The 27,453-nt window shown below is 30.1% G+C and overlaps 1 protein-coding gene across 2 annotated transcripts in view; it reads left to right on the forward strand.

The window, feature by feature from the left end:
• LOC107436282 (histone-lysine N-methyltransferase MECOM) overlaps positions 1 to 27,453 on the forward strand; it is a 238,393-nt gene that overhangs the window by 42,487 nt on the left and 168,453 nt on the right. Inside the window, exons 1-2 of one of the 2 annotated variants that reach the window (XM_016047923.4) lie at positions 4,743 to 5,042; positions 6,757 to 7,031. In XM_016047923.4, coding sequence (XP_015903409.4) covers positions 6,858 to 7,031 — 174 coding nt within the window. In that variant the 5' untranslated portion in view covers positions 4,743 to 5,042; positions 6,757 to 6,857. Of the gene's footprint in view, positions 1 to 4,742; positions 5,043 to 6,756; positions 7,032 to 27,453 lie in introns of those variants that run through there. The other variant, XM_016047922.4, reaches the window with a different exon arrangement.

Genomic DNA, 27,453 nt, shown 5'->3' on the forward strand with positions numbered 1-27,453 from the left:
TATTATATCAGTTATTTTAATTTTAAAATTTGTGACTTATTTTGGACTAAAAAACGTAATATTTTTTAAGAGAGAAATTGGTTTTAAAAATTTCAATAATTGATAATTCTGAAGATTTTAAGCTAGAACATTTTTCAAATAGGCTTAAATAAGTAGTGAGAGAGTATATTTTGCAAAGCAAATCATGAAAGATTGCATAGCATCTTGGGTGTTAAGGAGGCAGACGTGTTTTCCCTTTTAGGGTTTTCATATTTAATAAATTTAAAAAAATTATTAAATTTAAATGTCATTTAAATTTAATAATTCATTTAATTTAATATTTCAATACTGCCATTAAATTTAAATTAAATATTTATTGTAAACCTATAGATATTAGTATAAAATTATATAGGTTATCATGAATTTTTGTCTTTGTTAGTGTCACGGGACAAAGTTTCCATTCACCAGTTTGCCTTTGGCACACCGAATATTTAGGGCAGACCAGTAAGTTTTGTCTTTGTTGGTGCGTTTTAAATCAAACTGCCCTATTTTTTTCCGGATTCGAGAGTTTCCATCAATTTCCTCTATATCAGTGTCACAATACCTGGAAGATAGCAATCAGAAAATCTTTGAAGGCTTCAATTAAGAAACAGCATTCTAGTGCAGAAAGAACATAAAGTAAACAAATATAAATTGTTAAAAGTATGGGGACATATCTGATATTACTCTTATTATCATTTAATGTTATGTATCTTAATTATTTTTTATTGATTTATACTAGCTATCAAACAAAGTATTAAATGTTTACTTCAAATTAAATTTTATAATAAGGTCCCAAATAAAAAATTGGAAAACAATATTGCATGCTAAAAAAAAGCATTTGTCAAAATGTAAAATTGATATTACTTAAAGAAAAAAAAAATTCGTACGTTTTCGGATAATTTTCTAAAAATTTGGTAAATAAACGCAAAATTGGTTGTAAAATTCTTATAAAAAGTAATAGGTCCTTTCTTTATTCCGAGCTTTTTTTTCTGGGTCCATTTTCTCTTTTTCGGGGGTACTTTTTTCCGCCTACCATCAACCTCCAGAAAAGATTTGACTGCTCTAGCTACCCGGAAAGCGGTCGTAATTTCGGTGGCCAGATTCGACCTACGGTCAAACTCGAGCGTTTTAATCTAAACTTTGTAAATTACATCATTGCTCAGTATTTGAACTAGTATATTAATATTTTGCTCGACTTTTGCGAAGCAAACTTCCTTATCAACTCTTTCAATATTTTGTTTCCCCCAAATTCTGCAAAATAACATCTAAAAGGAAACATCGAAATCCCGGTTTGATTGCTTTCATATCTATTTACTATCCGTTTAGAGCAAAAAAAAAAGTATAACATCTTATCTATGAGTCAAAGAGAAAAAAAAAATGATTCACTCGTAATAAACTTAAGAGGAAATGGTGGGAGGGGGGGGGATAATCATGCCGAAAACAACTTAACGGGCGGCAGGCTGTCTGTAAGATTGGTAAGGACTTACGATTGTAGAATATTTTTTCTTTTTTTCTTTTTAAAAGTTAACTGGGAAATCATAAACTCATTTTTAGGTGTCGCAGAGATAGTGAGGGAGTGTCCCGTTCACACCTGTGTGTGTCACCGGTGTCGGCGCTTTGATCTCATCAAATAGCGGTCTTTTTGAGGAGTCACGCATCTCCCTCCAATATCCTTTTGATTGGTGTGTCCGTTTTCTCTTTGGGACCACTGTCCTCTATTCTTATTTCAAGGTCAACAATGTTGACATATTTTCGATAGAATTTCCAAAATCAATGATGAAAAAAAATATGGGAATAGATTTAATAATATTTTGATGGTATGGCGTTTGTAATTGAATTACTGGATGTAAAATATTTGAAAATAAACGTATTCCTTTATTTATTATTACATTATATGTTATTCCCTATTTCATAATAGTTTATTAACTATTGCTATTATTGATTATTGTCTTAAAAATTTTACTTTTGTTTTAATAATTCTATGATATGGGGTAGTATTATGTAAAAAAGTCAAATAACCATTAAGGGGCCAAACTTTGGTTTCATCTGATCGCTAAACTACTTTATTTTATAACCGTTGTTGAACAGTTGACCCAATTTCGGGTTTACGTCTATCAATGTTCAACTCCGCATTCTTGTAATTTTGAACCAAACCCAGAAGACTAATGAACTCCTGGTTCAAGTATTGGGAGAAATTTTGTCTTCGTAGAGGACTTTTTGATGGAATAACCCGCATTTGCGTTACATGGATAGGAAAACCACGAAAACCTCTCACGGTTAACCTGACGGCTAGGGGACTCTAACCCATGATCCGCCTACCGCCGAGGACAATTTACGTCAGCACTGTTTACGGTGCGAGCTGAGTGCAGAATTCGAGTTGACCAGCCATTGCTGGTTCACCTCATTGGAAGTTTAACGCTCTATACCCTGAGCCTCAACTGCTCGGACTAAACTATTGAGACCACATTTTAATTTATTTTATAATTGGCGTTGAATACCAGACCCGATTCTAAGTTCACGATTAACAACGTAGCCTTCTAAATTTGAACCTAATCTGGAAGACAAGGGTACGCTTTGATCGAGCATTGGGCAAACTTGCCTTCGTGGAGGACTTTTCGGTGGAACTAACCCGCCTTTGCGTTATATGTATAGGAAAACCACGAAAACCTCCCTTGGTTAATATGATGGCAAGGGGATTCTAATCCATGATCCGTCTACAACTGAGGATATTTTATGTCAACACTGTGGACGGTACAAGCCGGGAGCAGAATTCGAATCAACCAGGCATCGGTGGGATACGAACCTGGGTCACCTCATTGGAAGGCGCACACTCTATTCCTTAAGCCACCAAGATGTTTCTGTATCTATTTTCGTTGTTTAAATTATCTGTGCTTAACTAATTAATTATCATACTTGAGTCATTAAAATATTTCATTTTTATCCGTGATTATCTCCTCTTTAGATAAGTTGCTCCGTTTTATATTTTGCGCACTACACAACAAATAATATGGACATAACCCAATACATCTGATAAATACTCCATTTGAACTAACTTTAATCTGAGAGAAATTTCACAAAAGTCATCAACCCCAGTTAAGTTTATTTAAATGTGTTTACATGTTTCTGGAACATCTTGCACAGATTATCTGTTTTCGCGGATAAGACCCTTTTTCTCCAAGGACGTCTCCAATTCATTGGGAATGAGTTACTTTATGAGACATCAAAGATTATCTCCATTTAACGAATAATAAAATTGTTCCAGCGAAAATAATTCATCACGAAAATTATTATACGACTTCTCTAATTCATTAGGAATGAGATAAAAGTCCCAACGATTTTAGGAGAAATGGTGATAAAATTCTAATTTTACCCCAAATTTACTTAAATTTTTCTGAGCGTGATAATTCTTGATTTTATGAATACATCTAAAAAAATAATTTTATTATTGAAATATAATGCTAGATAATTATCGATACATTTTATGAATCTCGGGAAAAATATACTTTAGTACAAAATACGTAAATAATAATACATAAATAATAATACATAAATAATAATACATAAATAATAATACATAAATAATAATACATAAATAATAATAATAATACATAAATTTACATTCTCAATAATATGATAAAATTATAAAACATTACTTATTCAAATTTACTTTCTTTTGAGTATAATAAATATATGAGAACAGTTATGCTATTGAAAAACAACCTCAAATTATTAATTATTCACTTTATGGGTTTTAAGGACCAAAATATATATTCAAAAGAAACAGAAATAATTTTACAAAACTAGAATTATCTCAATAAAATAAAATTCAGTTTAAGATATTTATGATAACGATAAAGTACTAATTTTCTCAATAATTTATTTTAATTTTTATTGTAAGTAATTATTCTTGAGTTTATATGTATAAGAAATAATTACATTTTGGAAAGATAATCAAAAATATAGATGCATACAAAAAAAATTGTGTTAACAAACAAAATTGTAGGTATGTTTTTAACTTTATTATCTGTAGAGAAAAGACAACTTTATAATTATTCTATAGATACCTAAGAACTTTAAAAAAAAAAGAAAAAAAATTGGATGATGGCAAAGTTTAAATTAAGAAAAGTTTGAAGGAAAATAAAAAATAAAATAAAAACAATTTAAAATAAATTATTAAAAACCAATAAGTAAAATAATCAGGTGTCTCAGATTAAACTTTATGAACAGGACTAACTTTGCTCCGTTTCCTATATTTAGTAGGTTATTCGTTTAGTTAAATGAAATACAATGAAATAAATAGCTTTTAATTAATTAGACGTCACCAAAATATTTTTACGAAATACCATTTGAAAGCATTTTGTTAGAAAAGGAAGTTGATATTTATGGAAAAAAAGTTTTTTTCCCCATAAATATCAGAAGGAGTCATGTTTACTACATACTTAAAGTCTTAATCAAAATAATTCAATGAGTTTTTGTTAAGTTTTTATACCCTACAAAAGTTATAGTTATATTACAAAGGTTATATGTAAGTATGTGGGAAACTTTCAGAAATTCTTCCTATTTGTAACTTTTGGTGTGTTTATTGAAATTCTTGTCAGAACTATCCATACGACGCAGTATATATTTGTCAAAATAAATGAACCCAAGAAATAAAAACAAACCGCTGAACAGATAAGGACGATTGAGAGTACTCGTTAAACAGTTGTTTTTGCGGTAAAGGAGAATCAGAATTCGAAAACCAAATACAAAGGTCTCTGGACAAAAGGATGCAGACGCCTCCGGAAACAGATCTCCTCCGGTGGGAATGTGTCAACCAAAAAACTCGTGACTCTGTCCTCTTAGATTTGTCTTTCAATCATCAATTTGTGACATCAAAAATCTTAGAAAGGTGGTAGAATATCGTTTGGAATATATAATGATTTGTTGATTTTGTGCGAAAACTGAATTTAGAGAAGGAAAAAAAAATCGTTTGGCATAATACTACGTTTGATTTGTGTTGCAAATAAATTTCGAAGAAAAAAGTAAGTATTTTAGGTATAATAATAGAATTGTTTTTCGAAATTAAAATTTCATTTTTGACATCGAATATCTTTAAATGGGAATGGAATATCATTTGAAATAATATTATATTTTTTTTTGTATAAAATGAATTGAGAAGAAAAAAATATCGTTTGGAATAATATTGCGTTTGCTTTGTAGTAATAGGAAAAAGGAAGAATAATGTAAGTAGTTTTAAAATAAATTATGTATTTTCTCAGATTGAAATTATTTACCTTTTAAATGCAGTTATTGAATTGCTAAATTAACACTTTTTTAAGAAAATTTGAATTAACAAATTATGTATACTTTCAATAAGACCAGTTCCATTGCAATCAAAAAACTTTTTTTTTAATCATAAAATATCATTTGGAATAATATTACGTTGGTTTTGTGTGTAAAATATATTTTTCTTAATTAAGTAGTAAGCACAATTAAGATAAGTGATAAAAAACTTGAAAAAATGGAATACTGTTCAGAATATATTAGGTTTGTTCCATGTGAAAGATAGATTTAGAAGAAAAAAAAGTGTCTTTCATTTCAAATTATAAGAAAGCTTCTTTTCTAAAAGTATTATTTCTGATTACGTTTAGTAAGTTGTTAAATTGTCGAGTTATTGAAGAATATTTAAGTCACAAAATTCAGTTCTGACATCAAAAATCTTAAAAATTTGATAGAAATTTATTACGTTTGTTTGTGAAAGATAGATTTAGTAGGAAAAAAAAGCTTCTTTCGCTTAAAATTATAATGAAGCTTCTTCTATTTGAAATCATTACTTGTGAATACATTTATTAAATTGTTAGATTGTCAAGTTATTGAAAATATTTGAGTTATGAAATTCTATTTTGACAACAAAAATCTTTATCAGATGTTTGATTTTTCATCGTATATATTACGCTTGTTTTATGAGAAAGACTTAAAAGCAGAAAAAAAGATGATTTTTATGGCATATGGTGGAATATTTCGTTTCATATAAAATTATATTCATTTAATTGATTCATTGAAAGTCTAATGAAATAAACCTTTTTATCCTATTAAATTGAATGTTAGGTTTATGTACAATATTGTGTTATATGCAAGTTAATTATTTTTTAATAAAAATATATTTCTATGACTTAATACGTGCATTTTTTTAAAATTGAAATCTTAGGACTATTGATTTGAAATAAGAGTTAAAATTTTAAAATTTAAATTAACGTAATGTATCAAAAATTAGTAAATTACGAAACCGAAAATTGTATCATTTTTAAATCAAATTTAACAAGATTACAAATTGCAATTTAAGATTGCAAAGTTGAATTACGTAACTTTTGCGATAATTTCCTCATATTCAAATGAAATTTTAAAGATTAGAAAATTAATGAATTCCATAAATTTTATGATAAATTACGAAGTCGATGAATTTTATAACTTTTATGAGAATCTCATAATTTTTAAAACAAATTTAAATATTACAAAGTAGATGAATTCCATAACTTTCATGAGAATCTCATAATTTTTAAATCAAATTTAAAAATTACAAAGTAGAGGAATTCCATAACTTTCATGAGAATCTCATAATTTTTAAATCAAATTTAAAAACTACAAAGTAGAGGAATTCCTTAACTTTCATGAGAATCTCATAATTTTTAAATCAAATTTAACGATTACAAAGTTAATGAATTACATAACTTATGCGAGAATTTCTTCATTTTTCAGGTGGCGACGACGACGATGGGGAAGTCCATGCGTTAAGTTTGGACAGTTCTTACTTGGTGACATCGGACTCAGAGGGTAGTGTGCAAGATTTTGAACTTGACATGACTACTGATCACCAAGAAACACCCCTACCCAAAGAACTAGAACTTCGCGCTGGTTCTCAGCCACTAGAATACGCCCTCTGGGCAAGGGTAGAACTTAGTCGAGGTAAAAGGTTCGGTCCCATACCTGCTCAACTCAAAGATACAGAGCCACCTAGTCCCACTGTTTGGAAAGTATGTTACTGTGTTTTTTTCTTCCTTAAATAGAACATTTTATTTTGTTCAATTTTTATTTCATTTTTACAGATTGATTATTAACTCTTGTAAAAATGTCAAATAGTTTATCTTTTTAGTTTTCACCCTTATTTTTTTTTACTTGCCTATTTAGTAGGCCTCAGTTTTTTCTTCTTCTTAACAGAATTGATAGAAAACAAGGCTAAGAACCGCTACTGAAATACGTCGAATACGTATCCACTAATTTGTTTATTTGTTACTTTTATTTTTTTAGCACTTTTTCTCCATTTATTCACTCGCGATGTTAATTATTCAAATCGATCAAGTCTTCATAAAAAAAATATGATACAACTGTGCCAAAATCCACAGCTTCTTTCCCCCGCACACTGAAATTAATTGTTGAGCATGTTTGAAGCATTTTTGTTGAATATTGTGTTAAGTTGAACAATATTAAACTTTATTATATGATATTGTGGCTCAATTTGAACTAGAACATTGCTAAATCTAAGACCTTCCTAACATTGAAACGAATTTGCAACGTATTATTGTAATGGTATTGCTATAGTTCAATGCTGGATCAATTTTTCTTCGTCCTATTGTAAACCAATAAAAATATGTATTATTTTTTATAGTTATTTCTTATAAATATATATCGAGTTTGATAGAGTTATTGCAAGTAGTATATTTTATAACACAATAGTCGTGATGATAAAATCTTTAACATAAAGAAATAAGTTTTAAAAAAAGGTAAAGAAGAAAATGTCTTATAAAATGTCTAATAAATATTAAATTTTATTTTTAAGAAAAGAAACTGTTAGTTGTCAAAAGTATTCTAAATCCCAATTTCGCAAATTCACTATATTTCTTTAATAAAGCTTTCAAAAATTTCGTCAAAAAAAAATTTTTTTTTTAAAAAAAGTTTAAAAAAATACTTAAAAAAGGAAAAAAAAAGAGTTTTAAAAAAATTATTTTTGAAAAAAATGTATGAATTAAAATTTATGAATCCTACTTTCACAATGTCAAACAAATCAGAAAGACAACTGAAGAGTTGGTAGATGTGGCAACGACGATTACAATATATTTGTCCAAAACAAATCTTCCTGATATTAGAACAGGACAGCGATCGTTAATCTGACGACCACAGAAGGAACGTGGGATTCCCTTAATTGCTGTCCAGAACTTCATATCCCTTGACCATTGGTCACAGGAGTACTCATCAACAACGAGGTTTTCCGGAATAAGCTCCTTGACAAGATTATGAGAAAAGGCGTGATTTATACACTACTCATCCCTGGCGCAGGGGATTATGGGACAACGGGTGATCCAGGATTTGCAGAGTAATGAAGAACCATTGCTGGCTCATCTTTTAGATGCCAACATCTTTACCTTGTCATATCTTTACCTGACATCATTGAATGCCGTCTAAGCTTAGGTGGGTTTTGTGTTAAGCCAGTAATGAAACTTGTCGAATGGAGTTTGTTTTTAATTAAATTAAAATCGTATCTGATAATAATTTTCTTATTAGGTCAAATATACCTCTACAAAAATTGGTGGTAAAAGTTATTTTACTGACATAGAGTCGATGCTCTATATAACGCTCTATATATAGAGTCCAAGATCTCTATAACGAACCCTGTCACCCAGGAGAAAATGGACGTTATGATATGAGGTTGTTATATAACTCGTAACTAATTAATGGCGGACCTAGTTTGACATAATTAAGCTGTTTTTTAAAATTAATTAGAAAGCATATAAAATTATTGATGATAACATATTATGTTTAACATGTTGCGAGCATTTTGTTAAATAAGTAAGAGTTTGGGAAAATGCTTAACACTAAGTTCGAAGTGATATTATCGGAAAGGAAGAAAAAAAATTAGTTAATAAAGTGAATATTAATCAGTATAATGGATTCAGTTGCTCAGTTTGGACACTCTAATGTGTGTTAATTTAGCGTTGCATCTTTGGAATAACAAATGGATCTGTCGTCCTAAAGGAAGGGTCTTTGTAATAAAATGGGTCGTTCTAAAAGACACATTATTATTATTGGAACTAATTATTATTAATTATAAAAGAAACATTATTATTATTAGGACTGTAACTGAAAAATATTCCTTTAATATAATACTTTTCTTCCTATTTATCATTAACTGTAGGAAAAAGCTCCTTTATACTGTAAATTGAACATATATTGTGAACAAATTATATGACCCCTTTAATGATTAATACTAGCTTTCTTGATGTTTATTGCTTAATTTACTTTCAAATTTAATAAGAATTCAGGCTTATATTTATTTAAATTTTATTTTCAAAATCAATTATACATTGCATATTGCATATACATTATATGACTCCTTCACTGATTAATACCATCTTTCTCAATGTTTATTGCTTAATTTACCTTCAAATTCAATAAGAATTCTGGTTTTAATAAATTTATTTAAATTTTACTTACAAATTCAATCAAACCTTTATTTTAATTACAATGGGAATTTAATCACAAATTCAGTACGAATTTTAAGTTCAAATTCAACAAAATTTATTTTCAAGTATAATTAAACTTAAGTTTCATCTTGATGGAACTTTATTTTCAAATTCAATAAAAGTTTAATTTCATACTCAATTTAAATGTATTTTCTTACTCAACTAAGAAATTAATTAAAAATTGAGTTTTGATACTATTAAAGAATTAGTTATTTAGTGCTTATTAGTTAAAATTTTTTGTTTCCAATAGAAAAAAAAAATCACAAAATTTATCTGTTTATTTAAGACTGCGTTAAGCCATAAACAGGCCATTCGAATGTTGAGGATCCAACTAAACTTTTTATCGTAATGGAGAGACACTAAGATAGATTGTACTTCCTTTTAGCACCAAATCAAAAGAAGGCCATCAAATGGCCAGCCACGTTATCTGGCCAACTCAAGCCATTTATTTCATTATCCGGTGAAAGGCTATTCTCTGCATTGTTTCCGAAAGGTGATATAACCATTGGGGATAAATGTCCCTCACCCACCTAATGTGCAATTTCGATCTTGATTGACCGTGGAACATCATTTGTGGAAATAGGCTGTTTGAATAACGTAAAAAAAAAAAAAATTATATATTAGGTTGATTTAGCTGGAGATTGATAGTATGTTAAAATAAATGTAGAATATGTAAATTAAGCTGGCATGATTTATATTTTAGAATATGAAGTACGCTTTTCCTAGCGCAACATTTTTAAATAACAATAAGTTTATTTAATTTTCAATCGCATAACATTCATAAATAGCAATAATTTTGACTATTTCTCCAATTTTGAAATGTCCAAAAGTCAGAATATTTCCATCTTATCTTCGTCTGCATAATGCTCAAAATGTCCAAAAGTTGGAATATTTCATCTTATCTTCGCTTGTATAATGTCCAAAAGTTGGAATATGTCCATCTTATCTTCGCTTGTATATTGTTCAAAATGTCCAAAAGTTAGAATATTTCCATCTTATCTTCGCTTGTGTAATGTTCAAAATATCCAAAACTTAGAATATTTCCATTTTATCTTCGCTTGTATGATGTCAAAAATATCCAAAAGTCAGGATATTTCCATCTTATTTTCGCTTGTATAATGTTCAAAAGGTCCAAAAGTTGGAATATTTCTATCTTATCTTCGCTTGAATGAAGTCTATCAATAATTCTTTAATGTCTTCTAGAATGCTTGTATAATGTCTAGTAATAATTTGGCGACTGTATCTTCAGTTGCCAAACAATCTGAAGTTGCAATGATCCTTTCTTACCTAAAAGTGAATAACTTTCATATCTAGACAAAATGTTAGCTTAGTTCCAATTTTAATATGTTCATAAGTTGCAATAATTTTTTCTTGTCTTCAATTGTATTAAGTTTATAAATGCGTCGCGATCAATTGTGTCGCGTTCATGAGCAGAATTATCCAATCTTATCTAAAATAGCATATCATTCATAGATGGCATAGCCATAATTTTACCGTACCTCCGATTGTGCAATGTCTATAAACTGCAATAATTCCGCTTAATCTTCAATTGCATAATGTTCAGAAATAGGTATAATTCTATTGTATCTTAAATTGTATCTCGTTTATAAATCACAACTATTTTATTTTTGTCTTCAATTGTATAACTGTCGTAAGTAGCAATACTTTTGCTATTTCTCCACTTGTATAAGCTAATTGATTTATTTAAATGATCATAATTATATTTCTTAATCGGAGCGCTTAAATGAAGTTTTTTTCTGAAATTTTATCAAAGTTATTATTTTTTTCCTTAAAAAAAGAAAAAAAAATGTTGAATGCTTACTTTCTAAACGCACAATTCAATCCCCCCCCCCCAAAAAAAACGTCCCCATCTTCTTACCTGAATATATGGAGCTATTTACTAAAGTTACACATTGAAAGAATATAAAAATAAACAAGCTTAACAAAATGAAAGAAAAAAAAAAGTCAAAACATAAAAAGTATTATTTCTTATTCGCATTAAAAAAGGCGATTGGGGGAAAAATGAGTAAATGATTGAAAAAAAGTGAGGGGAAGCCTCCAAATCAAATATTTCTAACCTCAAATTTTCCCTATGAGAGGGAAAAATAGCTGAAAGCCAGAGAGCTGTCACATCGCGGAAGATGATCACAACAACCTCTCGATCTCAGATTAAAGCCAACAGGTCGGGGAGGTAATATCCCCTTCAGATATCCCCCCAAACGATCTTTACCCCGAGGGGTCAGGGAGATATGAACAATAATTCATTCCCAAAACACTAAACGATATCTGAGGGGTGTGGTGGGGATATTATTGAATGGAGATAGGGGTAAATGTTAAATTCTTTTTCTATCCCCCGTCTGTTGAGATTTTGTCGTCAGGATTTGTCAGAAACAGTAGTTGGATATCCAAAATTGTAAACACAATTTTAGAACGCTTTAGAATTATTTTTATTTTTTGATGTCTAAATTTTTTTTTTATTTCTTCAGGATTTTGTATCTTTTCTTGCGATTTTTTATTTTCCATATCCTGCTATCCTGAAATATTATCATTTTTATTTTATTTGTAATCCTCATAGAAATGATTTGTTTTAAAAAATAGTTTATCCCTTTGATTAAAAATGATTAAGGGGATTAAATTTAATAAAAAAAATATAGATAATCCTTTCAATTCACTTTAAATTTTCCTTGTTGTTCCTTTAATTAACATGTTTTTCGTAACTGAAATAAGAATATATAAATAAAATTTATTGAATATTATGTTAAGTTGTATATCATTCAATTAAAACAATTGTAAAATTAATTATATTTTACCTCCAAAGTATAGAAATTAGTTATTCTGCAGATTATCTAGCTAATCCACAGATTAACTAGGAGGATCTGTTAAAGTGAAGTGCAATTTTTTTTTTCATTTCTCAAATTATCTAGGTCATCTGCATACAACCTAGATAATTTGGACTTAACCTGCTAGGCACTCATTAAAGTCAATATAAGATCTTTACGGGAACAACAACAACGTTCATGTGTGTTTAAATGAACATAATTTCATTTATTTATTTTTCGCACTATAAAACATTAAGTTGTAACAATCAAACAATCAAAGTCGTGATGGCTCAGAGGATAGAGCGTTTACCTTCCAATGAGGTGAGTTGGGTTCGAATTCTCAGCGATGGCTGTTCGAAACGAATCCGCATCTGGCTTGAGCCGACCACAGTGCTGACGTGAAATATCCTCAGTGGTATCATGGTACCTCACGGATACCTCGCGGTACCTCACGGATCATGGGTTAGAGTCCCTCTGCCATCAGGTTAACCGTGGGAGGTTCTCGTGGTCTTCCTATCCATCTAACGCCTATGCGGGTTAGTTCCATCTTAAAAAAATCCTCCGCGAAGGCAAATTTCTCCCAATACTTGATCCAGGAGTTCCGGAGTTGAACATTAGTAGTCGTAAACCTGAAAATTGGGTCGGCTGTTCAACGACGGTAATAAAATCATAAAAATCAAATCAAATCAAACAATCATGAACCGTGGTGGCTTAGCGAATAAGAGTGCTTGCCTCCTAATGAGATGAACCGGGTTCGAATCCCAACGATGGCCGGTCGATTCGAATTCCACACCGACCACACTGCTGACGTAAAATATCCTTGGTAGATGGATAATGGGTTGGTTAGAGTCTCCTTGCAGCCAGGCTAATCATTGGAGGTTTTCGTTGTTAGCTCCATCAGAAAAGTCCTCCACGAAGGCAAAATTTCTCCCAATACTTGATCCAGGAATTCCTGTGCCTCTTGAATTGGGCTCAAAATGACAAGGCTACGGAGTTGAACATTAGTAGCCGTAAACTCAAAATTGGGTCGACTGTTCAAAGGCGGCTCTAAAATAAAATAAAAAACGAAAAATCAGCCCATTAGTTGATCGAATCAATCACTTTAAAAATGCAATGCATGGATTAAATGCTTGAAAATATTAATACAATTAAGGAAATTAAGATAATGGCATTCATTTATTTTTCAGTATCTAAAGAATTGCTTCGATTTAACGAACGGATTTGTCGGTCTCAATCAATTCGTTAAATCGAGATGCAACTCTACTGCTCTTTTTCAAAATATTATTTTACAGAAAAAAAAATGGAACGAAAAAAAAATAATAAGGCAGAGGATGAAAAATCTAAACTTGAGATCGTAATCGAAACTCCAAAATCGATCCTAGATCGTAATCGAAACTCCAAAAGAATCAATATAGCAGAATAGAGCACCTGGATTCAGTCAACTGACTAAACATGTCCTCACCTGACAAGCGAATACCCTTTTCAACTAAATAGAAATCGAAATCTTATCATCTTTGTTAAAAGGGGTTGAAGAAGAAGAGCTCAGATTTTTCCAGACGAAAATGACCTGTAAAATAGGGAGTGTCCAGTCCAAAAAAGGGAAGGTCAATAGAATGAATATGGCAGGTCTACAAATCCGTGACAAACTTTCGCACTCAGGCCGCCGGCTTTCACAAAAGAAGAGAGGGTCAGCCTTTATCTTCTCTCCTCCCCACTTACCGGATGCCAAGAACTACTGACCTCTGCCCCCTTTCATTTTCGGTTGAGGGGTGAAAACATTTTGACCACTGCGAAAGGTTTTTTGAGGGGGAAAATTAACTGTTGAAGCACTCAGGTGGGATTGATATCTTTATTAGAGATTGTACACCAAGAAGGTATTTAAATTTGTACAAAGAGAAAAAAAAAGTTTTTTTTTTGATTTTATAAATGCTGCAATTTTTTAATTTTTCCATACTTTCAATTTTTAAAATGTTTTTCAAAGCAATCTAGACAAAAATATATAAATGAAATAATTAAAAAAAAGAAAAGAAAAGAGAACAAGAGTCTTTAAACTCGAAATACGGGCATTAATTCTGTTCTTAAATTTATTAAAACGTTTTTGGAAAATAAAAAATTAAAAAAATATGTATAAATAATTAAATAAATAAAGATAAATTTGCTAAGTCGAAAAGATATTTTCCCTAAGAGTTTCTTAGGAATCTCGTCATTTACAAACACCTGGTAAATTAAAACAGTTAATATACTAATAAAAAATAATCAGAAATTCAAACTTTTATGTTTTAAAAAATAAGTATGCTAGGTTTTTAAGCATAAATGCTTTTAAATATTAAATTATTAGCTTTTTAAATAATACATTGATAATTTTTCAAATGTTGAGATCAAATATATTGAAATTGTTGGTATTTATTAATTTTTTAGCGTATTGATTGCTTCGGTTTCTTGGAATTTGCTAAAACAGGATTAGACTTTATTTACAATTTTACGAGCGTACTTACGTTTAAAACTCTTAACTATTTTTATCATCAATTTAATAAATACAATTTGTAGACGGTCCCTCATCTAAAAAGACAGTGGCATAAGTGAAGATATAGCTCGTCAATCCGAACCATCTGGATGACATTGCAAGGCCGCGATGTCATCTCCATCATTTTTTGTCATCTGGCTCTTTCTCTGTTTGTTTTGAAGTCTTTTGAAAAGATGCGACAAATTACTGTCTCTAGTATGTACTTCTTTTTAAATTTTTTTAAAAATTTTTCTTCTTCTTTTAGTTAAACAAGATTGTTTTATTTAACTGCGCATGCTTAGTTTTAAGATCGTTAGTTTTTTAAAATGTCTCATTTCTAACATTATTTTAAATAACCATCTCATAAGCATTTTTCAACTAATAATTTCAAATGCTGTGAATGCCTTCATATCAAATAATGCCAATCAAATTTGAAATTAACAGTAAAAAAGGCACCTCATTAGTTTATGATGGTGCCTTTTTATACTGTTGTTAATGAACCGATGTTAATAAACCGATGAATGAACCGATACCGATGATTCATTAATATCGAGATATATACGAATAACGATATATAACAACCATGTAAAATTATAACAACCGATTCTACTCGGGGCTTTGAGCCAGAATTTAATGTAATCAAATATTAATTCGAATGAAATTAGATTTTTTTAAAAAGTTTCAGAATTAATTTAAAATTTTCCAAAAGGGAATTTTCCCCTACTTCCTACCATCTCTTGTTGTTATTTTGTCCAAGTAGTGCAGGGGAATCAAATTGCACCAAAAGCGTCCAAGACAGTCCTGGCAACGCCAAAGATCCTTGACGAATTGAGCGGTTGATAGTCTGTGGGGTTTGGGTCTACGTTGTAGAGTTTAGCCAGTGTAGAAGGACTACTAAAAATATGACCTAGAGAAAGTTGGATTTCAGGAGACTGGGGACAAGTATTGAAACTTCTTTGGCCATCAGGGGATATTTTCATTCCTTTAAAGCGTCCTGGGCGTTGTCTGGCTAGGATAGTTTAAATTACCCGTTTGCACTTTTTTACAACATGATTATGACTTTTGGGAGGGCGTTGGGTCCATTTCCAAAAGGTCATGACTTCCATTCCAACCGGTGGAAGACTCCTAGTGTACAAAATGGCGACTGGTGCCCTCTAAATCTATCGGGATCACAAAGTCCTCCACACTCCCATAATAAATCAATACCTCTGGGAGTAATGGATCGGAGATTGATCGTGCTCTGGTTCAGGTTAAAATTACGATCTGCGGATGGATGGATGGTGTGTGAATGTATCCCCTCTCTGTAAAACGGGCATTGACGTATGTGTGTGGCAGAAGTCGAATTCAGATGCCGCCACTGGAAAACAAGAAGAAGCGCACGAATTTGCCCTAAAAATTGGCTTGTTAGTACGCATTGACAAGTCACATACGACATCATTAAGACTCTCATAAGCAATTATAAAATTGTTCAATAATTACACTTATGGTATTGTGTTATAACAATAACATGCACATAATACTTTCTCAAATTTTTTTTATATTTTTTTAAATTGTATTAATTCATTACTCTGATCTGCCACAAGGCATGAGTAAAAGTTGTAAAATCAAAAAGGCTTCACACTTCCATCAGATTGATTGAAATATATAGTTTGATAAACATTTATTGTTTGATAAACACTTGCGCTATCATCTTTTTGAATGGCAACAAAATATCAGTAATCAATAAATATATGACAACAACTATTCGAACAGCAACAACTAAAAAATACAGGTCGATAAATTTTCGCGGTAACTGCTACTTTAATAATACTAGTTATACAAAAAATCAAGTGCTAGAACTGCAAAAAAATATCAGTAGTATAGATAAAACGAAAATGGCAACATATTTCGAACAGCAACGATTAAAAAATATCATTCGATAAATTCTCGCGCTTACAGCTCCTTTGTTACAAAAACGCAAGTTTTGAACTACAACAAATTATCAGCGATGAGTGAAAAAAAGAAAATGGCAACACATTTCGAACAGAAACGATTAAAAAATTTTATATGATAAATTTCCGTGCTTTCAGCTTTTTCTAATAATATTAGTTTTACAAAAATGCAAGTGGTTGGTAAGAAAAAAAAATGAACCATCTGCCCCTGAGTAATAATTTTCAATATCTTCTATGGCTTTTATTTTGGATAAAGTAAACTTTTTTTCTCCCTACTTGCAATTTGTAAGATGGTACTTTTGAGTCATGCGAAAATAGTTTTTAAACAGATACTCAATCTTATTCTGCTCTGAACGATTCAACTGATGATTGTTTGAACTATGCCGACAATATATATTTTTTTTCCATCCCATCATCCTTCCAGTAGTGCACTTATCACTGAAGATGATACAAGAAGGAAAGAGGACTCAAGTTACGGGAATACCTTGAAGAAAAAAAAAGAAGTACTTTAAGTTTATCTACTTTAAATGAAACTTTATTTTGTGGGATCTTAAGAATAATATGGTTTTTCTGGAATATTATTATCAGCATATGATGAAAAATAAGTTAATTTTCTAATATTTAATTAATATTATTTTTTTTCTAATTTTTTTAAGAAGTTGTAAGTAATTTTTTAAATTTTATAGTTTTTTTTATTTAAATTTTATAGTTAAAGGACTGCTGGTTTAGAGAGAATATGAAATATTATTGTGTGTAAAGAGTTTAACGAATGAATTTCTTTACCACTTTTTGTTATAGCTGTAATAAATAAATAATGACTTATATCTACAATAGATTAAATCGTTATAAAATGATAAATAAAAATACTAACTTAATAGAATGGAATGAATAATATTCATAGCATAAAAAATCTAATAAGGAATATACATATTATTATAGAATACAATAAGTAATATTGTTATACAATAGAATGAATATTATCGCCATGGTATATCATATTAAAATCGTCATAAAATGATCAATTGCAGTAGTAATTTCTTATGCATGATACAGATTGAAGAATTTTTAGTTAAAATTTTTTATACTTGTAAACTGAAATTTTTTTTTCTCGCTTAGTATGGAATAAATATTAGTATATATTGTTTATTTGCTGAATTATTTTTGCTATAAAATTATGCTGAAGTACAATTGTTATAAAACAAAAATATGTAATTTTAATATTTTGTCCATATTAGAGATGAAATACCTTTTTAGTTCAATAAAATTCGTTTAGAATAATTTCATAATAAAATATGTATAATATGTAACACAGATTGAAATAAATACATATTATCATTTCCCTCTAGAATACATATTTTTGTGATAGAATAGAATAAAAAATATTCGTAGTATAAAATATATATATTATCATTATAGAATACAATAAATATTATACAAAATTATTATACAAGGGAAATTATTAAGAGAATAATTAGAACAACATTATTATATAAAATTATTATACAAGAGAATAAATGTTATCGCCATGGGATAGAATGAAGATTAAGCTTATGAAATAGAATAAATATGAAAAGCATTAATGTGAGCTTATTAGAAATTTCGTCATATTATTTTCGCAAGGAGTAAAAGGGGTGGAACAGTCAAATCTTAATAATTTGTCTACGAAATAGCACATTAAAAGTTTGAAATTTTTCAAGAAAAACGGACGAAAAAGAGTATAAGTTCGTTCGATCTATCAAAGAATGATTTACTTTTACTTATTATGTTCTTTTTTGAACAGTGAACCATTTTTACACGAACCATATCTTCTTGATTTTCCTACTATAAAACTGTTTAAAAAAAAAAGCATTTTTTAAGAAAAATGACACACACACACACAGAAAAAAAAAAAAAAAAAAAAACTATGTGTTATTATAATTTTGTCGAAACAACAGTTGAACATACCATTTTTACACAAATCAAATGCTATTAATTTTCCAAAAAAGAAAACTGATTAAAAAAGTGACATTTTTGTAAGAAAAAATGTCCAAAAGAATGAAAAGAAAAAAACTATGCGGTATTATAATTCTGTCAAAACAATCGCCACAACATTGCCAAGAGTTAAGGAGAAGGGGGTGAGCGTTTTAATGAATTCGCAACACCGTTCGATAAAGAAGCGTGTATTTACAAAAACGGAAATTATCTTATTCATAAAGGTATCGCCCATCCTAAACTTTTTATCTGGTCTGGCAATCAAGAGGGCGCGTTTCGTGACAGTCCCAGTCGCAAACAAATCGCTTTGTTTTGCGTGTGGATGACGTCACCATGGAAACTAAATGAAGGCCCCGCTTCTAGCTCACTTTTTCCTTATTATTGTTTTTCTTTTTATTATATTTCATGTGTATATAGATATATTTGCAGCAAAGTACATTCGTGCGGCTAACCGGCTACTGGCATGCAATATGCTTCATTTATGACCTATCTGCTGCTATAGGCGGCTGGGGTTAAACGCTTCACTTAATGATACAACACTAAGACTGTCAGTCTTCTCAACACCCCCCTCTTCCCCCTTTTTGACTTATTGTGTTTAGAATATCATTTATTAATCAATTTCAGCACATTGTTTTCAGTTGTTGTTCTTTTTTAAAATATTTTTGCCTTAGTAATTAGTATGTAATTTACAATTGCTGATAACCATAATTTGTTTCAATTTGTAATTTATTTTAAAGAAAGCTGAATCATTATCTTGTAAGTTTGCATCTGTGAGCAGCATTTCTCACAGTTAGATCTTATTTTATAATTAAATGATCAAAATTTACTAACTAAATATGTAGAGGGCTGGTAGCCTGGTTGGTAGGGCACTGGGCCCATGTCCAAGAGTTCGTGGGCTCGATCCCCGCCGGCCGAAGACTCCCCTTGTAGTAAATGGTGACTGATGCACGTTAAATCTGTCGAGTCGCAAAGTCCTCCATGTTCTCGTAACAAATCAACACCTCTCTGGGGGTACTGATCCAGGAGTTTCCTTGCCTTCTAGATTGGTTAAAAATTACCAGGCTACGCAGTTGAACATCAGTACGCGTAAATCCAAAAATTGGGTCGGCTGTTCGACAACGGATAAAATAAAAAATAAAAAAAATAGCTAAATTTGTAGTTCAGAAAGTTGCTTCTTTCTGTTAGAAGATTTTCCATTACTTTTTTCTGTATGTCCTTAACCGGTTAGGGTTTTTAAAGAATTTATTTAGTAACAATAGTGAAATGGATAATATTTTTGTGAATACACAGATAACATATCTAGGCATATATAGTGCGTAGGTACAGATGATAGTTATAAATTGTGTTAGTTCGATTCTCTTATTCTTCAGATATATGATATAATATGTATCTTCAAATATTGATTTCTTGATTTGGTACTTGTAAGATAGTTATTGATTTCTAGAGTGTTTACTCGGAATATATATACCAAAAAACAGTTTCTTTAAAAAAAATAAAAAAATAAAAAAAAAAAAAAAAAAACTGAAATTTGAGTATACATTTTTTGCGGTGTGCAAATGGGTTTTGAAAGAATCAACTTAAGTATCTATGAATAATTAGTTATTACGTTCTTGTTTCATTTTATAGGACATTTTGTGCTATTCAAAAGTATTTTTTGACTAAAAAAAATGGAAAAAATAAATAAATAAATAAACAGAATAAATGTGGACAAACCTATTCTATTTGCTATCCATCTCAGATCAGTGATTCCTAACATCATAAGTGACCTGTCTAAAACAGGCGCTTTTACTACCATACATCTCCCTTTTTTTTATAGGGAAAAATAAAACAAGGCAGGGAAAAACAAAAAAAGTCATTGGAGGGGGGGGGGGAGATTCTTTATCTAAGCTATCCAATGCAGTTGTTCTTCTTTCTAACTGACCGTGATTGGTGAGGATTCATCTATTTCCCAAACTGGACACACGTCAACAGTGATAGGAAAGTAAATAGACTGGAAAAGGGGGAAAAGTTTTCCGGAAAATCTCATCAGGTTTTGCAAAAAGAAAAAAAAAAAAATCGCTATGAGGTTTATTATAAAATGACAAGAGCAGTCTCACAAAAGAAGATATTGGATAAGAATTCATTTCTTGTTTTAATTAAGCAATTTTATTTTTCTTTGCTAAATGTAATAATTACAGGATGCGTTGCCAGATTATTCAACAAAAAATAAGCACCTTTTAAGCACTTTTCAAACACTGAAAAAATATTTTCAAGCACTTTAAAAAAAAAAATCATAATTAGGCAGGGTTGGAAAGTTTGACAATTAACGGTTTTATCTTGTTTTAATAGTACGTCCAAAAAAAAACAAAAAAAAAACTTTTGGCATTGTTTTTGACAATTGTCAAAAATCATGAAATTTTGAAACATGTAAAAAAATGGCGTTTTCATTCTCTACGGACTGACAATACACCGAAATAGATTGGGGTTGAATTAATTGTGAAAATGTTGAATAGAACAATGTGAACTGTGTCTTTTTGCATAATTCGTAGCGAAAATCAACATGGTAAAGGAAAAATCTCATTTTGAAAAAGGGAAAATTAAGCACTTTTTAAAAACACCCAATGAAAAAAGCACCTTTAAGGGCTTTTAAAAAACGAAAATCGAAAATAAGCACCTTTAAAGCACTTTTTAAAAACGATACGCACCCTGAGTTACTTGTAAATTGCATAAATACTCGCCTTCTCTCTCGTATTAATTAACTAATCGATTATCTTTTTTTTTGATTAATCAAGAAACAAAATCAAAATAATGATAAACATAGATTTCGACATTTTTTAAAATTTCTCAAGAAAATACTTAAAAGTTTATTTTAGGACTTTCGAAAATGTTTCGGTCATGCGATTTCTCATACCTATTAATAAAGTTTAAAGATTTCTGAGGTTTAAAAGACCGGCAATAAATTGAGAACGAAAAAAAGTCTTTTTGTTCATCCTATGTCAAAAAATATAGAAATAAGTTCATATTGATTACTTTGGTTATTCTCAAACCTGAAAATAACCACTTGCCACGAGGCAAGTTAACTGAAAAAGGCGGCGACTTAAATTAAGTAAGCAAACGGTCACTTTTTTCAGTCGATATTTTTCAAAAAAAATCGTTTAATGATAAAAATACGCCATTGAAGAAAGAGATTCTGGATAGAATTTTCTTTAAAGTGCCCCGTGTCTTCATTTAAAATCCATCAATTTGTGGTGGAAAGATTCGCATGGAAGGAGAGTTCTTTAACAATTCACAAATTTCAAAATTATAATGTATAGATTAAATGTAAAATTAATTTTGCAGGGATAGCCTTGTTGGTAATGCACTGGACTCACGTTCGTGAGAATGGGAGTTCGAATCCAGCCAGCCGAAGCCTCCCCTTGTAGTAAATGGTGACTGGTGCGAGTTAAATCTGTCAGGTCACAAAGTCCTCCGTGTTCCTTTTAAAAATTATGCCTCTGGGGGTACTGGATTGGAGATTGATCATTCTCTGGATCACGTTAAAATTGCGATCTGTGGATGAATGTATGAATGGATTCGCCCTATAAACGGGTGTGACGTATGGGTGTGGCAGAAGACGAATTCTCGGCCAAAGATGGCGCCTCAGGAAAATAAGAGCAATCGCACCCTCAGTGCCATAATGGCTTACGACAACAACACAAAATTAATTTTGCATAATTTTTTTTTTTTTTTTTTTTTTTTTTACATTTGCAATTAAAATTTGTCATTAATATTATTTTAATAGTAGAATAAGCTTTTCATAGCATTATTTCTAATATGATTTTTTAAAAGAAATTGAAACTTAGTCTAAGCAAAAGAAAAAGTTTTCAAAAAATGGCTAATAAATAAAAAGAACTTATCGATATCAGTCTCAAACTCATTAGGTTTGAGGAAAAAGTGACCACTAAGTCATAAGAATCTACCGGCCACTGGCAACTCACTGAAAATTTAAATTTTCCTTTACGTATGAAATAAACGAATCTAGGTCCCAACAACATTAATTTTCTGTTCTAAAACAATATGGAGGTTCTTTTTTGCAAAGCTATTCCCTCTTCATATTCGGATGATCGAACATTAAGCGAGGGTGGAGCACGATGGGGGTAGGGGGTCTTGTGTTTCTCAGTTAAATGATCTGTTCTAATCAGAACAAGCTGGTGGAGGTAGGTTGAATGGTTGTTTCAGAGGGAGGGGGTGATGAAATGAGTGGACAGGAAAACAGATGTCAATTTTCATTTTGCAGAAGAGAAAGAAGTTAGAAATTAAAACGTTCTATTGTTATCGGACTTCAAAAGACTTGAGTTGAGATGAAGTTTGAAATATTTGAAAGTTCATCGAATTGTTAAATCGAACAAATGATACTTTTTAACCTCTAAACGTTTTTATCTTTGTCTTAACTTTTTTCAACTTCTAGTCGATTTTTTGATTTCTTAACAGCATATCTTATCTTTCTTTAATTTCTTTATCGCATCACGGGAAAAAAAGCAAAGAAGGAAAAAACCCAGTTTAAAAAAAACTGACAAAAAAATCACCTCATTAACTGTTATATAAATTTAATTCGGAGAATTAAACTCGATTTAAAGTAATTTCTATTTTTATTATTTGTACGTAATTGGATATTTTTAAAACTTAGTATAATAAATAAGTTAAATTTGGTGTTGAATGAAAGGAGTTTTAATACTTTGTACATTTTTAATGCAGTCATATCATACATAATAGTACTATTATAAATAAGGTATCAATAAAATCAATTAATTTATATTTATATAAGCTAAAAATATTAATAAAAAACACGAGCTAGTTTAATGTAAAATTTTTTTTTTTCTTTTTAAATATAACTGGATGTAAAGTATTATTGTAAGTTATTATTTTTTTTTCACCATACAATAAATATAATTATTGAAGTTTAGAACAATTTCAGAATTTGCTAAGATGCCTAATCATTTTTTTAAATAGTAAGAGGTTAGAAACCTTCTTTATTGAAAACTTTAAATTATTTCTTATGTATTAAATAATTTTTTTAAAAAAAAGTTATCTAACATTAAAATATTTCATTCGAATAAATATTGCCATTAAATTCTATCTCAACGTCCCGAATTGAATCATGTATTAAATTCATATAATTTTTAATAAATTCCGATGCTTTTGTTTTTTTCGAGTGCTCTTTTTTCCCCCGTCCAGCTCTTAATCATATCAGAAGAAATTTATTTTCATCTTAGCTTTTTTATTGTTAAATAAACTAAATGGCTAACGTCGCCAAAATTTACCGGTTTTGTGCAATAGTCAGATTGTAGCAAAATCTTCCAACTAGAAATAGTTTCCCTATTGCTTTAATGTATTGATTTTGATACTGATTGCTGATTTTGAGAAAGTTATTTCAAATCTTACTGAATAAAGTATGAAAAAAAAATAAGCTGAAACAATTCTTCCTTCTTTAAGATACCAAAAACTGTTTCGAGTTTTATCGGATCTAATAACTGCATAGTAGTACGTATTTATTACTTTAAGTTGATAAGAGACTGACTATAATAATAAAAAATAGACATAGAAGAAATAATAATGTTGAAACTAGTGTTAAAAAAAGAAAGCTAAAATTATTTAACTATTAACAATACAACATAATTAGTTCATTTATAATAACAGAATTATTTGTTTAATTCTGTTACATAACACCAATAAGTAACAGAATAGTTTATTTCCTAATGATCAAAAATTATGCTGAAATTGATAATGAGTCTCTCTAACAACAGAATTATTTGCTTTTGTCAAAAACGTATTTTTGAAGCAAATATATATATATATATATATTTTTGTCACCATTCTGAAACTTTATTGTGAATAATATTGTGAGGATTAATCTTTAGCAGAGCGCTAATAAAATTAATTATTCATATGAAGTAAAATCAGAATTTTTCATTCATTCATGAAAAAAGTATTAAAAACTGTTTATTTAGCTGGAAAAAGAAGGAAAGAAATATCTTTGCTGGATTAGTAACAGCAGAATTAATTAATTCGGGCAATAACAGAATATCTTAGTGTCAAACGAATGGCGAATTCTGAAAAAATAAATCTATTATTGAAATTAAAAAGTATAGTCACATAGTCATATTTACACAAGCACTCTTTGTAATCATACTAGCCAAATTTGAAAGGGAAAAAAGTGATTTAAGCTGAAAGCCAGAAGTAATATTTCGTCTATTGTGACGTGTCACAAAAAAAATAAATTTGACATTATTTGTGAGGAAAAATACTACATTTAAAATTGTTTAAAAAACGTCTCTTGCTTCCGCTGTGATCAGTGAGAAATATATACAGCATATGCACCATATACAAAATATACCATATACACCATATACGAAATATACCATTGTAAATGCATATACACCATATGCATATATACACCAAAGGAAAACTAAGGGAGTTTACGACGAGATTATAAAAATCCTCAAAATTCGAACATCAAAGAAAAGTAACTATTGTATTCGTATATTACTTTGATAATAATAATGTTGGAAAGTATATAAATTTCTTTCACGGCTTATCAAAAGAAGCTTTCCCATTGTTGAATCTTAAATTAAAAGTAAGATATTTGAACGGATGGAATAAGTCTGAGAAAAGCCCACCTATTAAAAAAAACCAGCTAATATTATTTAAAAACTCTTAACTTATACTGAATGTGAAAGCTATGAAAGACCTTCTGTTGCTATAATAATCTTCGGCATAAAAGTTAGACAAAATATAAGAAATATTTTATGAACTCTAACTTAAGGCCTGTCGGGCAGTGCATAAACCAACACCCTTTTTTCACGACTTTCTCACATCTCTTCTCTCAAAAGAGTCGGTCACTCGACCGAAAATCTCTACCAATACCCCCCCCCCCCTTTAGAAACATCCCCTCATTGGTTACATCTCAACTTTTTATACTGTGGACCCCTCTCTCCCAAAAAAGGGAAGAGTCTGTACACTGGAAAAGGGACAACACATGTTGGGGTCATAAATTTCAGTACTGAGCCCTTTCTACCTATTGAGATATCTGATGGAAAACTTCTTCCCCACCCCTCATACAGATCGGACTACCCCCCTTTCCCTTCGAATGAATACTGCGATGCTAGTACATAGATGGGGGGAGAGTTGGGGGTGTTCTGGTGTATGAAAGAAAAAACTCTAGGACAGACGGAAAGGTTGATTGATGTGGCTACTTCTCATCACTCCTTTTTCTGCATCTGAGGGGGTTACCTTCGGATTTTGTTTGTCGCCAAAAGATAAGTAATTATTGTAGCCTCCTTTAAAACAGATCTGTTTGAGAAAATAACAGCAGTTTTGAAAATTAATTGGAAAGGAAATTTTCAATAAAAATAACCGTGTTGCGTTATCGGCACACGTTTAAAAGCAGCATTTACTAAAATTTATGGAACGTTAGAATGGGTCGAGGTTTCAAAAAACGACACCCGTCGTTCAGTCAACAAAAACGGTGCTTGCATCTTGAATGTTCAAAAATATCGTAAATATTTAACCATAATTAATAAACACTCACCTAATTTTGACAAAACCATGACATACTTAAGAATCAACAGATGAGAAGAACTGTTCTGAAGAATATAAGAAAAATAATAACGTGTGATGTCTTATAGTTGAATGTCACTATATTGGAGCGAACAGTTCAATTTGAACGTTATAATGGGTAATCTATTAAATAAGATCAGGATATAATTTTTCTGTCGTAATGATTGGAGGGTCCCTATAACGAGCATGGTACTAAAAAGCGTAGACTGTACAGAAGTATAAATCCCAAATTCATTGTAAGTCTAATCGATAATTGTAATCATGGTCTAATTTACATTAAAAAAATTAATGAATAAATGATACTTCTAGTCTCCAGAATTGTCTTATTGATGGGTATATCTTTAGTTGTTAATAATTTTTTTTTCTTTCAGTAACCAATGATATTGCAGTTAGTTCTTAAAATGCAAGAGTAAAAATAGTTTCAAAAGCATTATTTTGTTTGGGAGTGCCTTTGAAGAAAATTAATATATAATACTTATAATAAATTAAAGAATTAGTGCGTGCGTTTCTATCTGTGTGTCTGTTTACCGTATTACGGATTTACGGTAAGCTCTGGAAATACCACATTTAACATGAAGCTTTATTAGCATAATCGTAAACAAATTACAAAGCCCTTTTTCATTTATATTTTTAATACAGAAGCAATTAATAGAATAGAATTTTCTCTTCAGCTTAGCGGAGACCATTAAAAATAATTATAGCTATTTTAAAATGGATTATCGGTGGTTCAGTTTTGTTTAATATTTTAGCAGCAGTGATATTAGCTAGTTTATAGCTCTAACCAAAACAGCTGTTTATTAGTATAAGATATAGATTTCTGATAAATTTTTTATAACCCCTCGAATATATGAGAACAGGATAAAGTTGTTTGATGCGTGATAAATTTTAAATATGAGTTATCAGATTATGCTGAATACAGTTACGCTACTATATACGTGTTTCCCTCCATTTAATAACGTAAAGCCACCGAGAAAAGCATCTAATAATTATAAATAAATAAAACACATTGGAATTATTTTAGCTTCATTATTTTCGTCGATATTTGTCTTATCGTTTCGTGCACGATTTTGTAGTGTTGTTCATTGCTTATGCTCATCGCCCCCCACGAAGAATGACAACTTAACTAGCAATTAATAAAT

This window comes from Parasteatoda tepidariorum, chromosome 7, assembly GCF_982258835.1.
Source record: "Parasteatoda tepidariorum strain Cologne lab strain chromosome 7, Ptep-v5.0, whole genome shotgun sequence".
Classification (NCBI taxonomy): Eukaryota; Metazoa; Arthropoda; class Arachnida; order Araneae; family Theridiidae; genus Parasteatoda; species Parasteatoda tepidariorum.